The sequence below is a fragment of the Vombatus ursinus genome, unplaced genomic scaffold, assembly GCF_900497805.2.
Source record: "Vombatus ursinus unplaced genomic scaffold, bare-nosed wombat genome assembly UNPS02012147.1, whole genome shotgun sequence".
Taxonomy (NCBI): Eukaryota; Metazoa; Chordata; class Mammalia; order Diprotodontia; family Vombatidae; genus Vombatus; species Vombatus ursinus.
This window is the reverse complement of record NW_020951925.1, coordinates 89,352-106,572: the sequence shown is the minus strand read 5'-3', so window position 1 is coordinate 106,572 and position 17,221 is coordinate 89,352. Positions and strand designations below refer to the sequence as shown.

Sequence of the window (17,221 nt, the reverse complement as noted above, 5' to 3'; positions counted from 1 at the left end):
TGTGGTCCGCGGGGTCACAAAGAGTCGGACACAACTGACCACTACCACCACCAAAATTGGAACTGCCCCATAGCCATCGGGCCCCTCTGGTTGGATCCTAATCTGACGTTGGAGACTGGGGTTCTGTGGAGTCTGAGTTTTTTTAGGGAACATCATTATCCATAGCTATTTAACTGATTTGTGAAGCCCTGAGAGTGAGTGTGTGTCTGTGTATGTATCTCCTCCTTTCCTTTTCTTTCTTCCTCCCTCCCTCCCTCTCCCCTGTCCCAGGCCCACGTCCCTGTCCCTCTTCTCAGGCATGACACCAACTGCTCCACGGCTCAGTCATCGTCTCCAGAGCTGCAGATCCAGCCTATACGGGCCTTGGAATGTCTCCCACTCAGTGTCTCAGAGACACGTCCCACCCACCAGGTCCCGAACAGAACCCCCCTGCCAGTGACCGGGGTCCCCACCCTCAGCCCCGCCCAGTCAGTCAGATCTTGTTTCTATCTAGGACGTCCTCTTCAGTGTGGGCTGGCCGCCACTCAGGTCCTCATCCACTCTCAGCTAGTTCTTTTGTTCAGAACTTAACCACACATGCACACACACACAGAGACTCACACACACAGACACTCACACACACACACACACACACACGCATACACGACAGAGAGGAGATTGTACATGGAGCTGTTAGTCACCATTTCATACCATGTATGACAGAATCCCCATACAACTTTCCAAACTGCCATCATGGTCACTCGGTGCTACCCTAATCTGTGCATTAAAAAATGTATCAGTTGTGCCTTGGGGGCGTCACTGTTGCTATCTCCCCATCCCCCTGCCCCCAATTTTACAAAGGAGATAAAGAAGGGAAAACTGCCCTTTGCAGTAATAAGCAGAATAGATCACCGGGGTGACTGTGTCCAAGAATCGCTATATCTCCCTGCCCTTTGCCGAGAGCTGGTCCATGTGGCCTCCCAGGCCCTGCGGAAGCTGGGCTGGTCACCACCCTGAGCAGAGTTCTTTGGCTTTTAACATGACTTCTTCTCTTTCCACTCTAGTCCGTCTGCCGCCACACTGGTTTTCTTTTTTCTTCTGATTAAATCATTTTATGTTTCCCAGTTTCACGTAAAGACAGTTTTTAACGATTTAAAATTTTTTTTGAATTCCAAATTTTTTCCCTCCCCTCCCCCCACCCTAGGACAGTGAGTGGTTGGCTATAACATATTTCTGCATTAGTCATGTTGAGAAAGAAGAAACAGGCCCAGAGAAGCACAGAAAGTGAAAAGGAGTTGTCTTCTACCTGCCTTCAGATGCCTGCAGGTGGATGGCGCTGCGCCCGGTGCTCCTCTCTCCGGGCCTTTGCAGTGGCTCTTTCCTCCTCACCGGATTCTTGGCTGTCCCAACTGCTTCGGGTCCCAGCCGAGGGATGCCGTCTGCATGGGGCTTCTTCCTGTTTTCTCTCGGGGTGATGCGCCATCCCCCTCAGATTCCTTGTGTCTGCTTTTTCTTTTCAGAAGGCCCAGTCATCGGCAACATGGCTTAGAGTTACATGATGATTTTCAAGAACAAGTTTTTATTCCTGTCCTCTTGTGTTTTGACACCCTTCTTACCCTCCCCAAGACCCTGGACCTTCGTTCTTTGGACCCTCATTAGAAAAACTCCATAGGGCAGGGATGTTTTGGCCTTTGTCTTTAAAATCCAGCTAGGTCGGCACTTAATAAGTGCTTATTAGTTAATGCGTGCAGGCGTCATGGGTGGAAGAGCTGGTAAAACTGTGTGTAACTGGCTGTTTTGGTCGGTGCATGCCTTTGACAAAGATGACCACCTTCCCTGAGTTCTCAGGATGCCCGAGGGTGTTAAACCTTAGTTCCGCGTGTGGAAGCTTTCCTTTTTCTATTTATGCTTGAAGCGTAATTGCCTTGCAAGCGTGGACAGTTTGAGTTTTGTTTCCTCTTGGTTTTTCTGAATGTTACCCCTGGACATTGGGGTGCCCACAGCCTTGCTGCTCAGTCGTGGCGGAGGGCAGGACAGATGTAGGGCTGTGCCAGGCTCGCTCGCCCACCCTGCTTTGGCACCTCGGCGCTCCCAGGGTCAACTCCCCATTGGCACGGCTGCCTCTCAAGCTGGAGCCACTTGAGGAAGGAAGGAGTCAGACCTCCGAGGTATCCTCCAAGAGCCGTCCCATCAGAGCTCTGGAAGGGCCAGGAGTGCAGATTTTAGGTAAATGGTGCCGTGTTGAACTGAGTTTTCACTCACTTGCCTTGAAAAGTGATTTGCCCTCTTTTGGGCAGAGCACTCTGTTTGAAGACGACTTTGTCAGTGTGGAATTCCCCTTTTTCAGGACCCGCTGAGTTTGTGGGTTTTGGTCCAGTTCCAGGGCTTTCACCAATGAGGAGCCATTTGCAAATGCACTTAAAACAACTATTATGGCATTAACCGTCCTTGCCTTGGTTTTGTTTGGCAGACAGACACCTGGCTGCTTCTTGTCCCCCCTTGTCTTCTCGTCTGTCCTCTCCTTGCTGCCTGCCCTTCCTTGCTCTCTCGTGCTCTGAGGAGTTCAGGATTTTCTGTAGTACTTTTCCTAACACAGAGCAAATGTCAGGGAGTGTCTGGATTATATCACGGCCAGCAGCAGAGCAGCCTGATTATGCTGGGGGCTCAGGGGCAAGGCCCCTTTTTAGATCGTTCTTAGTCGGGGTTTTCCCCTGTTTAACGGATAATGACTGAACTCCTGTTTGGGGACCTTACAGCTCAGCTGAAGATCTAAGACAGAAGCTCACAGAACACTAAATTACTGGGGAAAAGCTCAATGGCGGTAATGCCGCGGTGTCAGCCAGGAGAATTGGACCAGCTCCCAAAGGGACTGGAACCTTTGAAGGTTGTTTGTCAATGGTGGAATACGTTGGTGTTCTGAGGGGCAGACTGGACACAGGAGGGACGATCTGGAGCCTGCTCTTAGGACCTGGACGAGGGGAGCGGCCGTGGCAGTGGACAGGAGGGTCGGATGGGCAGGATTGATCCATCTATTGGGGGGTGGCCGCCTCGCCAAGATTGGCTTCTTCGCCAGGTGTTTCTGGGGGATGATGGAAGATTCTAAGCATTGCTGTCTAACAGAATGAGCAGCAGCAAAGGAGAAGATGAGCCTTTAGAAGTCTTGATCGGGGGCAGCTAGGTGGCACAGTGGATAGAGCACCAGCCCTGAAGTCAGGAGGACCTGAGTTGAAATCCATCCTCAGACCAAACACTTGACACTTAGTAGCTGTGTGACCCTAGGCAAGTCACTTAACCCCAGTTGCCTATAAAAAAAGAAAGAAGTCTTGATCAGAGCCAGCCTAGCAAGATAAGTCCAAGCCCTTTTGTGGATAAAGTTCCAGAGAAGAGGGGAAGGGAAGAGATCCTGGGGGATGGGGGAACACCAGCCCCACTGCTCCATGGTCATCCCTCCATCCTTCATATGCTCCTTGGAGAGGGCGCCGGCAGCAGGCGCATCTGCTTCAGTCCCATCAGAAGATCTTTGGAGAGCACCCAGCATCTGAGGCAGGCTAGGGGGTGCCTTGCCTGCGGGCTTGGGTCATACCTGCAAAGCTTAGAGCCCTTTGGGGACCAGTCACTGTAGAGACACACAGGACGGCGAAACCCAGACTAGGGTCAGATGAGGCAGACATTGATTCTTAATACTTTGGAGGAATTTTTTTCTGTTTTACATGAGGGTTAAATCTTTTAAGTAATAAAGTTCCCTTGTGCATTCTGTAGGATGCCAAGATTGCTGCTTTCTACATCACCTTTTCAGAATCCTTCGCATCTGCTAGCCCAGGTCATAGAGACCCTTTCCCCGATGCTCTGACCTCTGCCTTGGTTTGTGGCCCCAGCTGGTCTCTGGGGGCTGGCCTGGGAAGGCTGGGGAACAGAAAGCGAAATGAGCATTAGGGAGACCCAATGATGTGTTAGGCCCCCACCCTCAGAAGACGGGTTGCCAGTGGACCCACTAAGCATCCAGTTCCCTCTCCTGAAACTCCCTGGCATTTTAAAGAAGCTTTGGTTAAAATACGGAGCCGTTTCAGGTGGAGACGGGCCGGTCTGTGCCCTTTGGGCTGAGGGTCAGGGGCCGAGGCAGGCAGTCTGTTTCGTGGCAGTTGGACTCTTGACGACATCAGAGCTCTCTGCTGCTAGGACATGAGGTCTTCTGTCCAGGTTTGACAAACGTGGCTGAGAAAAACAGTGACAGAAGTGCGCTGTGGACCCCTCTCTCCTCCCCGACACCTGTGTCTCGTCTTGTGACTGAGACCGCTGAATAGGCACGGCAGTGATCTTCAGGTCCCCCCTGAATGCACCCTCTGTGGTCTTCCTGTCAGCGTCCTCGTCCTCCCTCGCCACCATCATCGTTATTCGGACTCCTGTGTCTTCCTTCTTCCGGACACAGTGGCCAGCTTGCATGTGACATCTCCTCTCTGTCACCGTGTCCTTGTACAGACTGCCCCATCCCTGGAAACCCTTCCTTCTCCTTCTCAGAATCCTCAGCGTCAGGGCTCGGCGTGAGTGAGGCCTTTGCTAAGCCGCGGTGGCTCTCCCTGCACATTACCTTGGATGTATTTTGTGGTGTTTTCTTGGGGTGCAGGCCCTTTCTGTTGGGGAAAGAGCTCTGGGGCCTTGGTCTGGCTCTGTCTTCAGTCCTGTACCCCCTGGGGGCCTGAGATCCTCATTTGTAAAATGGGGGGAGCTCTAAGGGTCCTTCCATCTCACAGTCACGACCCTGTCCCCCTCTGTGAGGGAGGGACTGTTCTGGTCTGCGGACCCTCAGCCTTCTCAGGAGGGGGGAAGGTCCAGGCAGAGTCCTCGGAGGATTTGTTTTCGGGCCACTGTGACCTGCCGCACAGGTGAGCCTGGACAGGTGGAGAGTCTGGACAGGGGCCGCCACGTCGTTGGTCGGGGGAGCATCTGGGAGGTCAGTCAGTCGGTCATGAATCAGTGCATACTTAGGAAGTGCTTGTGTGTGTGAGGCCCCGGCACGGCCTGAGCGTCTGTCGTCTCTGAACCATTGTGGCCAGCATCCAGGGAGCTGGAAGAGGGCATCTTGGGCCTGGGGAGTCTGGGATGGCAGGGAACTTTGTAAGCCGGCCTGGGGGGCTGACGACTGGCTGTCTGTGTCCCCCATTGGGATGATGTGCGGGGTCTTCCTTGGAGGGGTTCTTCAGGACTGCCTTACTTTTATTCCTCAGTTTGAAGACTCTGGGATGAGTTCTCCTTTAGGGAGAGATGCCTGCCCTGGGTGTTGGAGCTGGTGTGCACTCTTGCCAGCGCACCTGCGGGCATGCTGCTGCATACGTGGGGCTTACCTGGGAGCCTCCTTTGGGCACCAGAGCATTTTGGCAGCTGAAGAAGAAACAGGAGGCCCCCAAAGCAGTAACCTGTCAACATTTTTCTGTGGGCAGGGTATAATAAACCGTGTGTTAGAACAGTTCAGGCGGTGTTTGATCATTTTCTGGAGTTGTGGCGGATCTACTTGGTGTTTGAGGAAAAAGAAACTCCTGTTTGGAAACACAAAGGCCTGTTATAAAAGCATCAGGCGAATTCTGCGGGGCCCCGGCGCCCTCTGGGAGCCCCTCCAAAAACACCGCCCAGACACCGTTAGAAACACGGCGGGCGGGTGGCTGCCAGTCTAGGGGCCCGAGGCTTCCCGGCCCCAGGAGGCTTCGTGGCCCCCGGGGCTGGGACTGCATCTTATGTCTGTCACTTCCAGGCTGGTGCCTCAGGACCACCTAAGAGATCACTGAAGAAGTCAGTGGGCAGGGCAGGAGTACGTGGTGGATCCCCCCACCAGCACCGGGAAGTGGGGCTCATTATTTGCATTTCCAGTTGAGGGTATCAAGGCAGATGGTCAGTGTCGGAGGCTAGATTTGAACTCGGGTCTTCCTGGCTCCAGGTCTTGTGCTCCGGGCCCACACTGCCCAGATGTCACCAAGAGGACTCCAGAGGAATGGGATCAGTGACCCGAGCTGGCGGCTCCCGGGGGCATCCTGGCCGTGTCCTGGCCCACAGTGGTGGCTGCTGGTCGCGAGCTGTGACTCCTCCCCCGTCCCAGACAATGGCCCGAGCGTCAAGGGTTCACCAGTCATCCGTGTGCCGCTTTTTTGCCCTTCATGACTTTGGCTCCTCTCGCTGACTCCCCCCCTCCCCGGGCCCCATGTCGAGCCCTCCTTTGTGACCAGTGAAGGGGTGGGGGGATGCGATAGACACTGCCCTCGCCCCCGCCTTCCTGCCCAGGCTGCTCGGGCCTGCTCCCTGTCGGTCAGAGTCCTGAAGTTTCTGTGCGTTGTTCCCTTGGGGTTCCTGTGGGTTAGGGCTCTTCCAGGCCAGCTGGCCTGCTCTCTGAAGGCTTCTTTGTTGTTCCTTTCGGCCCATTCAGACACCATCCGTGCCTCTCATTGTTGTTGGCCATTGGCCAGTGAATGGACTCAGCTTTGTGGGGGGGGGGCCCTTTCCTTGGACTTATTGCTAGGGGAGGCTGTTCCTTAAACTGGCTGGTTTCAGGGGAGAGCCTGGGCTGGCAAACGCAGAAGATGCTCGGACACTGAGAAGGCCTCAGCGGGATGGGAGCCTCCAGACCTGGCTGGGGCATCTCAGACGGCATCCTCTGGCTTCAGGGCAGTGGTGCGGAGCATCTCAGGGGGACCCATGGGGGCTGGGCTCTGTCCCACCCAGAAGCCGCCCCTCCTTCCCGCACTCACATTCCCTTTTCTGAACTTACCGCTCTGAGCCTGACACTCCCAGGGGGACCCTTGGCCCCTTCTGCTCCTACTCACACGCGTCAAACAGAGCTTATACTTATCTCCTTGCTGCCTGTAGACAAGCCCCTAAGAATCCTTTCCTGGTGCCTGCTGGCCCCTCCAGCTGCCCCCCACTGTCTCCAAGGCCTCTGACCCCTTCATAGCCCAACTGAAATTGTCCTCTCCAAAGCTGCCAGAGACTTCTTAATGTCCAGACTTGATGGTCAGTGGGGCAGTCGGTCAACAGACATCAGTTAAGCACCTGCTGTGTGCCAGGCACTGGGCAAAGAAAGGTCAAACAAATAGAACCAGCGCCCAATCTGGTATGGCAGCCAAGGCACAAACAACCGTGTGGAAACAAGGATCCGCTGGAGATGATTGACGGACGGAGGAGAGACGGGAGGACAGCCGGGGATGGACGGGTGCCATCCCTCTGGAATTCCCAGGTTCTGCCCGTCTGTTCTCAGCTGCCTTTGCTGGCTCACGCTGGTCATGCCCCAGACTCTGGCCCGGGCCCTCTTCTCTTTCATGGTGATGCTCCCTCTCGGACGTCTTCCATCCTGCAGACATCTCAAATGCAACAGGCCCCAGATCATTACCCTGCCCCCCTCCATCCTTGGCTTTATTCTGGACTCTGCACCCCACGTAGTCATCCAGCAGCCGCATCTCTCCCATCTCCTCCTCTTACTTGTACCGCCACTAGCTGGGTTCAGGCCTCCCCTCTGTATCTGCCATCCCCCCTTTCCTTCCCTAGTAACAAATGCACCGTCAGGCAAAGCAGATTCCTCCCGTTGCCTGTGTTCAGAATTCTGGAGCTCTTTCTGCCCTCGGCTCCGTCACCTCTGTCAGTGAACGTGGCTGCTCCCGATTCTGTCCTCCTCAGCTTCAGCTCTTCCCTGGTTCCTCTGTAGCCACCCCCTGCCTTCTCTGAGAGCCCGGTGTATTCTGTCACATTAGTTTAGCCACACCCTCCCCTCCCTCCGTCGAAGGCGCCCTTAGTCTTGGTCAGGTCCTTACTGTGCGCTGGACACAGTGCTAAATGCTGAGAAGACAAAGAAAGGCAAAAGCAACCTCTCTTCACAAAGAGCGCCTGGATCTTGGCCTAGGATGCGCTGCTGCTGCTATTTTTTGGCCCTTGGGGCCTTTTCCTCTTTCTTGGCTCTCTTTGAGGCCTAAGAGTCATGGCTCTTGCCCTGTCCCAGGCGTCTGGGGCAGTCACATGCAGAAGGTGGATGGAGACGAGGGACCCCTGTGGGGCACCTGACCTATTGGAAGGACTGTCAGGGAAGATACTCGGTGGGTTCCACAGGGTCCCTGTGGCCAGGTCTGGCACCCTCAGTTTGACGTGGCAGGTTTAGGTTTCCTGGCAGTGAGAGCCTGGGCCTCGTCGGGAGGTCATTTGGCAGAGGCCCAGTGACCACTCGTCTGGCATGTCATGGGTGTGGGCTGCTTCTGAAACTGGGATCCTTTGGAGCTACAGACTTGTTAGGGCTGTAATTCCTGGGCACTGTTGGGTCTGGGGCTGTGTATCCCTGGCTGGAGGCCAAGAAATGGAGATTCCAGGTTTCTGAGATGCTCCTTAACGTGAGTTTGAGAGGTTTTGTGGACTGTGGCAGGACCTATGATGGGGTGTGAGCTAGTGGGGAGAATGTCCACAGAGGTCGCCAGGTGATGCCTACAAGGCTAGAGGATTAGAGTGTGGAAACTGGAGTGGGGCACCGAGAATGGGCCACCCTCCTCTGGGCCCTGAGTGGCTGGGGCTGGAGCTTTGGGAGGAGTCTGACGAGGCTGGTGGCCAGGAGCAGTGGAGGAGGATTGGCTCCACTGGGGAAGTGGGGGAAGGGTGGTGGGGCAGGCTTGCTGACATTCAGAGGTGTCCCAAAGGGGGATCCCATTGGGGTTGAGTTCTTTGTGAGCAGAGGTCCTGGAGGGAGGCCGGCTGTGAGTCAGGAGGATATCCTGTTGTGGTTTGGAGGCCCAGGCAGGAGCCTTTGTCCCCTGGAAGTTCCTGGGTGCCCTGGGCAGCCACCTCTCCTTCCTTCATCAGGGCAATCCTCACTTTCCTCTTGTTGGTTGGTCCTCCAGACGTTCACAGGAGAGGGGGCTTATGGGCCAGTTTTGATCTTTGCCTGAAGAAGTTCAGAGTGGGTAAATGGAGCTGTAGACAGGCCACTTTTTTTTAAGGCAGTTGGGGTTAAGTGACTTACCCAAGGTCACGCAGCTAGTAAGTGTCAAGTGTTTGGTCTGAGGCTGAATTTGAACTCGGGCCCTCCTGACTTCAGGGCTGGTGCTCTATCCACTGCGCCACCTAGCTGCGCCAGGCCGTTCTTTTTAATTACCCACGTTTTTTGGGCTCCGATGATGGAGTCCAGCTTACGAGTTCTGGCTTGCCCATATGTACCTGGCCTCTTGTGCTGGCCTGGGTCAACATTTGCCAGGATGGTGGGGGGCTTTGGAATTCGCCCAAGGTTGCCTGGGACATCGCCGTCCCACGCCGGGGGATGCTTCCCTCATTCCCAGGCTTCCCCTGGTTGAGGGTGAGGACTCTCTGGCTTGGTCGTATTTGAATCTCAAGGGCTTGGCTCAGTGCCTTACTAAGTATTTATTAGGTACCTTCTGTGTGCAAGGATAGAAAAGTACAGTGGAAAGTCCCTGCCCTCAAGTAATTGGCATGCTACTGGGGTTGAGGGGATTATGCTCAGACTGCTAAGCACACCAAGCCAGCGCTGCGGGCTAAGGGGATTAGGGATGGCTTCCTGGAGGAGGCAGCACTGAGCTGAAGCACGTGTTGATTGACTAAGAGGCCGAGGCGAGAGGTCTGAGGGCAGGCTGGAACTGTGCCAACCTTGGGCTTGAGGAGCCCCTGGACATGCTTGTGCTTTGGAGGGGAGCTCGGCAGCTGAGTGGATGGGGGGGCTTGGCTCCGTGTCTGGCCTGGAGGCTCTCAAAGTGAGGGGGGTGGCCGCGGGAGTTGACGAGGTGGTGACACGCCCCAGACTGGGATGCTGCCCGGGATGGCTGTGGGACTGGAGCAGAGATTGGGGAGGTTTGGTGGGTGGGGGGCCAAGGGAGCAGGAGCCTTCTTTCCCTGCCTCTGCCCCAGCAGAGCTCTCAGGAGCCCCACTGGACTCTTCCTTGGCCTCCTTGGCATAAGACTCTTGTGGCTGTTTCCAAAATTCGCATTTACTTGGGAGCTTGTCAGGGTCGGGGGTGGAGGGAGGGAGCAGAGCGCTGCTTAGGAGAGCTCGCCCTTCTAGGTCACCCCGCCTGAGCCCGGGCACCCACTCAGCTGGATCCCTTTTCTGCAGGGGCCCAGAAGACACCTGTTTCGAGTTTGGTGTTTTTCCTGCAATTCTGAGCTTTCCCCTGGACTATCCGCTCAGCCCCCCGAAGATGAGGTTCACCTGTGAGATGTTCCACCCGAACAGTAAGTGAATTTGCTGTTTATGTGGGGGATGGGGCCAAGAGTTCTGGGGGCTAGGAAGAGCTGCCTGTAACAAGTGTGGTCGTGGGGTCCTGGACACGGGGGTCCTTGAGAGTGGCCAGAGCCTTGCACCACAGAGAAAGTTTGAATTTCTGCTGTTCTAGAATCACTGCTTACTCTTTGTGGAAACGGAGGTGATGCCTGGGCTTACTAAACAGAAAATATATGTGGAACAGTGCCCCCCCTTTTAAAAAAAGCCCTCATTATTTATTTTCAGCTTCGTTTTCCAATTTTGAGTTCCAGATGCTCAGTCTCCCTCCAGCCCCTCTCCTACTGAGAAGGCAAACAGTATATCGATTCTGCATGTGAAATCATGCAAAACCTATTTCCATGTTGCAAAAAAAATTAGAAAGCAAGAAACATAAAGTTTAGCAAAGTCTGCATTCAGACTCCACAGTTCCTTCTCTGAATGTGGACAGCATTTTCCATCACGAGTCTTTTGGAATTGTCTTAGATCCTTGCGTTGCTGAAAAGAGCCAAGTCTATCAAAGTTGGTCATTGTAACAATGTTGCTGTGTACAGTGTTCTCCTGGTTCTGCGCATTTCACTTTGCATCAGTTCATGTAAGCCTTTCTGAAATCCGCCTGCTTGTCATTTCTTATGGAACAGTAGTACTCCATCCCAATCCTGTACCACACCTTGTTCAGCAACTCCCCAGGGGATGCCATCCCTCCATTTCCAGTTCTTTGCCACCGTAGTGTGAGCTGCTGTTGTCAGTATTGTTATACACATAAGTCCTTTTCCTTTGCTCTCTTTGGAACGTGGACCTAGTAGTGGTGTTGCTGGCCAAAGGGTGTGCATCATTTTAGACTTTTTGGGGCTTTGTTCCAAATTGCTCCCCAGAATGGTTGGGTTGGATCAGTTCACAACTCCACCGACAGTGCATGAGTGTCCCAGTTTTTGTGTAGAATGCGGTCTTTTATAGTAATCATCCTGGTGTCGTGAAGCTCCAGTGCACACTGGCGTACGTTCTCCAAGGGGAAGGTGTCTGCTGAAAGCCCTGACGAGCCGTCTGAGGGCGTGGGAGGTCTTTCCTCAGACCAGTGAAAGGCCAGAAGCTAGCACAGCAGAGGGGGACGGTTTGCAGTTTGGCTCACCCCTTTCGTGGTGTCCTTCTCCCCAGGTCACAGTGGGCAGTGACCAGGTGTCCGGCTGCAGTCGGGGCCAGCTCAGTCACTCCGTCTTAGTTATGGCGGGAAGGCCGTCTGGGCCCCGAGGGGGTGGGGCATAGGCTTCCTCTCCTGTTTCCCCAACGCTGAGGCCAGCACTTCCTGCAGGATCATGGCCGCCATGTTCTCAAGGAGAGGTGTTGACCCCAAGGGAACCTGCCATTGATGGGGCCAGCAGCTCACCAGCCTTGAAATCCACAGGTGCACATAGCACCCGCCTAAGCACAGAGATACACGGTCATGTGCACACAGTGTCAGGAATCAGGAGTCCTAGATCCCTCTGGGGGGGAGCTCAGAGGCCACGGAATCCTTACACACAGGTGGCTGTGGGCGCCCCCTGACTCCGCCTCTCAGTTCCCCGGTCCTTGTTCATGGGGGCACAGAGAATCTGTGTGACAGTCCTGCCATCGTGTGCGTGCATGTGTGTGTATATGCTTATGCATGTGTGTGCGTGCGTGTGCACATGCGTGTGAGTCCTCTCAGGTCTTATCTTCGGGCCAAATGTCTCGCTTCCTTCGGCGGATGCCTCCCTTGTGCACTTGAGGCCCCTGAATCCCCTCGGAGGCCTGCGCTGAGCATGGCCCGGTCCTGTCCGTTGTGGTTCTTTTCCGGCTGCTCCAGATCTTAGATTTCTTGGCTGCCACAGCATACTGCTGAGCTTGTGGCCCACTCAGACCCAGAGATCTAGCTTTCATACAGACCACTGGGTCTGGAATCAGGAAGACCTGAGTTCCAATCCATCCTTGGACAATTACTAGGTCACTTAATCACTGTTTGCCCCTGTTTCCTCATCTGTAAAATAGGACTAATCACCATGCTTGCCCACCTGGCACAGACAAGAACGATCTGAACGTGCACTCTTGCCCTTCCCCATTCCTTCGGCCTCTTTCGAGCGCATCTGTCTCAGCAGCCTCAGCCCGGCCTTCTCGACAGGATCTTTCTGTGTCCTCACTCCCTCTGCCAGCGTCGGCCTCACCGTCGGGTGGGGTCTGGCTCGTTGCGGCTTTGGAGACCTTCCGAGACGGTGCTGAGCGTCAGGGAGCCCTCTCTGGATCTGTCTCACTTCATAACTAGCTTCATCGGGGAGGTACGGGGAGGCAGACGATGGCCTGAAGGCAGGCCCGTCGTCCCCTCGTCTGGTGCCTGGTCTGCTCAGCAGGACTGGAGACGTTTGCGCCTGTGCTCCTCCAGCCCTCAAAGGAGGGCTGCTGTGCCTGGGGTGGGGCCCACTGAGCCCCCAGCGCCTGTCCTCAGCTCTCCTCATGCCGTGGCGGCCCCTTCCTCATCCTTCCTTCCACCGTCTTCCACTATGGAGCCCTTTCCTAAGGCTGAGCTGTGGGTGACTTGCCTGCGCGTCTCCATCGGGGTCCCTGGCCCCCAGACCTGTTTCTCAGCAGCAGTTTCTCCATTCTCTCCAGAGCTGCCGTTGGAGAATCAGAGAGCGCAGAGCCCTGCAGGTCTTCTCTTTGAACTCTTGGAAACCTGCTTCTCAGAAATCTGGGTCGGCGCTCCTTCAGTCGCCAGCCCTAGGATGGGATGGGGTGGCCGCTTCCCCCAGGCCCCCCGGGAAGGGTGGAAGCATTGGTACAGAGCACAGCATGAGTAGCTGAGGAGCTACGTAGGTGGGAGCAGAGAGGGCCAGCCAGCAGCTGGCCGTGTCCTGAGCGGCTGCCCATCGCTGCCTTCTTAGCGGTCAGAACGGCTCCAGGCTGCTGCGATGACAGCTGTGATGGTCACCCGAGTGACTTCTTACTTTTGCTTCCCGGATTTCCTCATGGGAATACGCTGCCTTTCATAAACAGCGCCCTCCTTCTTCCTGCCCAGCCTGTGGACCGTATTCATGCGAAGGCTAAGATGTCATTTACTTATTAAAAGACCCCTCCCTCTTCCACCTTCAGCTCTATGCGGGGGACGCATTTTCTTCCTCTGCTTCACCCAGTAACAATCCTAACGCTAACCCTAAATGCTTGAAAAGATGCAAAAACAGAGAACGCAGTTGGCACTCTTCTCACTAATCTTTGTTTTGGGAGACAGCATCATTTCACATAAAAACGGGATTTCTGTTAACATGTAATGGATTTCTTATTGCTGTTTTTAAATGAATTAATAAATATTTTTAAAGCATTTCTGTTTCTAATACAGTAAATATTCATAGCTGTAACTTATAGAAAGCAGCGCTTTCGGGGTGCCGAAGGGCTGCCCTGGGGAGCCCTGGAGGAAGGAATGGCCTCCTTGGCCCCCACTTCTGTGTGTGATGTCTGTAATGATACTAATCAGTGATAATACTAATAGCTAGTGTTCATACAGTGCTTCCGAGTCGCCTCCTCTGAGGTTCCTGGTAGCATTAGTCCCATTTTACAGAAGAGTAGGTTGGGACCCAAGGCCGGAAGCAACTTGGTGAGCATCACACAGCCAGTGAGAGTCAGAGACAGGATTCGCATCCAGGACTTCCAGGCCTCCCCTCACTTCAGGATCGGGGTTGCTGGAGGCAGAATGAGTGGGCATGACTGTCAGATTTGCCAGACCTCCCTGCAGCGTGGACTCCAGGCCTGTGGTCTGGCATTCTTGGCTCCTGGGGGTTTTGGGGAGGAAATCTGTCCGAGTGGGCTTCACTGAGGAAGCTGAGTCCCTTGAGCTGTTGCCGTAAAGACATTAGAGACTTTTAACTGTCTGGAGAGGTCTTGGGCATTGGGGAGGCTGCTCTGGCTGGGCCCGATGGGCGGCCTCCTGCATTGGTCAGGGAAGGTCCCGAGGAACTCATCTCCTTGGGCTCCTGGGCACGGCAGCATTTCTGGCTATGATTCCTTCCATGAGTCACCTACTGGGACCCTTTCAGGCGAGACACTGGGCTGGGGGGAGGGGAGGCACGCTCCCTGGGCCTGCGCCAGCCCCCCCCAGCCGCCTTTCGGATGGGCGTGAGTTTGGGGACATGCCGAGAGTTGGCCACAGCTGTGCAAACAGCAGCTGGTTTCTGGCCCCGGGGCGCCGGCTCTCATCCTGCCGTGTGTCACGTCACCTGTGTGTGGGTCTGTTTACAGTTTACCCTGACGGAAGGGTTTGCATCTCCATCCTGCATGCTCCCGGAGACGACCCCATGGGCTACGAGAGCAGCGCTGAGCGCTGGAGTCCGGTGCAGAGCGTGGAAAAGATCCTCCTGTCAGTGGTGAGCATGTTGGCAGGTGAGCAGGGTCCCCCACTGTGGGCCAGAGATGTGGGCGCGCTGGCAAGGGGAGGTGGCGTGGACCCAGCGGCCTGCGCCGAGGCTGCGGAGGAGGGCAGCTGCCAGCTCACCAGAGCCCCGAGGAGCTGGTGGGATCCTGGGCCTCCTGTGAGGGAGCAGCCCTGCATGATAGCAGCACACACAGGGAGAGACTCTCAGGAAAGACTCCCAAGGGTTCTTGCCAAGGCTTCCCGAAGCTCCTGCGTTGGCATCTGGAGGGGGGTGGGCAAAGGCTCCACGGTGGCTGCTTCACACCAAGGCAAAGTGCCTACTGTGTGCCAGGCTCTGTCCCAAGCTCTGGAGAGCCAGTGCTTAAAAACGCAGATGCAGGCCAACTCAAGGAGCCCCAGGCTGATGGGGGAGACACCAAATGGGCCCATCTACTGATGAGATAGACACAGGACCCATTGGCAGTTTACGATGTGATTCGAATTCAGGGGCAGGCAAGGCTTCTTGTGACTGAGACTGGCAGGGAGCCGGCGAGTTCTCTGGGAGGTGGAGGCGTTCTGGGCACCGGGGATGCCAGCCAGAGAGAGAGCCCTGGGGTGGGGTGTCCAGTAAAAAAGCTTCCGCCTAGGGCTGCCCGTGAGCCCAAGGGAGACCAGGTGTCCCTGGGGAACAGACCTCCTCCCCACTGGTGTGGAGGTGCCTGCAGATGGGGAAGTTCCCTAACGAACGCTTAATCATGCTGAAAGCAAGGCCCCTGTCCTGTGTTTCTGGAATGCCTCTGGCGCTCACAGGGCCTGGCTGTGTCGTTATTTGGAGGGGCTCCCCCTCCCCTGTTCTGTGCCCGCTCGAGGGACCCCCTTCTGGGAGGCAGCCGGAAAGCTTCCCTGCCTTTGTCCTTCTCTTTCAGAGCCAAATGATGAGAGTGGCGCTAACGTGGATGCTTCCAAGATGTGGCGGGACGACCGAGAACAGTTTTATCGCATTGCCAAGCAGATCGTTCAGAAGTCCCTGGGGCTCTAGGACGCACCCTCCCTCCCCGGCCTTCCTTGTCTCTCTACCCCCCCCCACCCCCATCATCAGCGGTTCCCCCGCAGCGTCCCCTCTTGTCCCCGTGCTCGGCCCCTCGACGCTCCTTCCATTGGAGGGGTGGCGGATTCTGTGCTAAAGAGCATTCCTCGGATGGAAGGGTCGGGCATCTGGGCCACCCGGGCACTGCCCCGTCCTGATGGCGAGGGGCTGGCGAGAGGCCGGGCTGTCAGCGGCAGATAGGAACTGGAAGGAAGGGCTGGTGGCGGAAGCAGACTCCAGGCCCATTGATGTGTGTTGACGTGTGTGCCACGTGGGGAACACCTGCTGCGATCACATTCTGTCCTTACAATTTGACAAATACATGTTTTTCTTATCATCTAGTGGAATGATCTTTTCAGGTGTGCATTGCTGTCAAACCCAGAATGTTTTTGGCAGTGGCCTTTCCTATCATGTGGGTCAGCACCTGGGGTGGGGGGGTGCTGTGGGGTGTGTGGAGTGGATTAATTAGGAAAAATCTTCATCAGTCCCTCTTTAAGACCAAGAGGTGTCTGGGCAACGTTTCTCACAGACTCCGATCTCTGCTGCGGTCGGCCGTGAGTTCCTGGCCACGAATCCTGGCGGAGTCCCTGGGCCTGCAGACTCGGAAGGCTTCCGGAAGCCTCGTGTACCTGGGACGAGCCAAACCGCTCTGAAGCCTCCCTCCGAGGCAAGGTAGTGGGGAGGGAAGGCCCCGGCAGCCTGGGGCTCCTGTTGCTTCCTGGGATCTTGACCGCCTCAGTGTCCTGTGTGGACACTGGAGTCTGGAGCCAGAGCTGAGAGAGAGAATCTAATCTAAGCAATAACAGCTCCATCACCTGCAGAGGCAGCTGCTTGGGTCTGCTTTTAGCAGGCAACGTTGAAGTAGGAATTTCTATTTTTTAAACACAAGAAAGAGATTTGCATTCACCTTATTTTTGTTCTTCCCTTCAGCTTCATGTCCCAGGGAGCTTCACTGAAACCCCTCCCCCAGTTTTATGGGATCAGATGCCATTGAAGGGTCAGAACTGGCCCATTGGAGACCCTGTTCTCTGTTTTCCAGACGGGAATGTTGGAGGAATGTTGGAGGGTTGAAGTGAACGAGTAGGGGTGGGGAGAGGGGCAGCACGGTGCCCGACGAGTGGTGCTTGCAAGCGCCTCCACACTGGGTGGTCAGCACAGGGTGTGGGAGGCGTGAGGGCAGCTGAGCCTCGGGGTGCAGAGGCCCTGTCGGGAGGAGCCGATAAAGTCGAAGGTGGCTTTGGAATTGAAAAACTTTTTCAGAATCAAAGTATTTTTATTCATTTGTATTTATTTTTACAACTCCCACTCCCCCATTCGGTTTCCTTATTTTATGATGGGATTTAATTGCTTTGTTAAAAATAAAGTTATATATTGACCCCCTGTGTAGAGGTGTGAGCGTCTTCCGTTTTTGCGTGCTCCTCCGTGAAAGGGACACCGGTCAGTGGCTGGAGGGTGGCCGTCTGTGAGAGGACTTGGGAGTCCCTCCCTCGGCTCTCCCCAGATGATGGAGCTCAGCACAGCTCAGGACTTGCGGGGTTCTGTGGGCATGGGCCTCAGCCCCTCTGCGCAGGACTTGTTGAGG

General features: G+C 55.2%; 1 protein-coding gene across 3 annotated transcripts in view; it reads left to right on the top strand.

The window, feature by feature from the left end:
- UBE2G2 (ubiquitin conjugating enzyme E2 G2) overlaps nt 1–17,021 on the top strand; it is a 28,065-nt gene extending 11,044 nt beyond the window's left edge. For 2 of the 3 annotated variants that reach the window (XM_027857417.1, XM_027857418.1), the window contains exons 4-6: nt 10,058–10,176; nt 14,441–14,565; nt 15,479–17,021. In XM_027857417.1, the coding sequence (XP_027713218.1) occupies nt 10,058–10,176; nt 14,441–14,565; nt 15,479–15,736 (502 nt within the window). In that variant the 3' untranslated portion in view covers nt 15,737–17,021. Of the gene's footprint in view, nt 1–10,057; nt 10,177–14,440; nt 14,582–15,478 lie in introns of all 3 variants that reach the window. The other variant, XM_027857419.1, reaches the window with a different exon arrangement.
- Nucleotides 17,022–17,221: the final 200 nt, after the last annotated feature.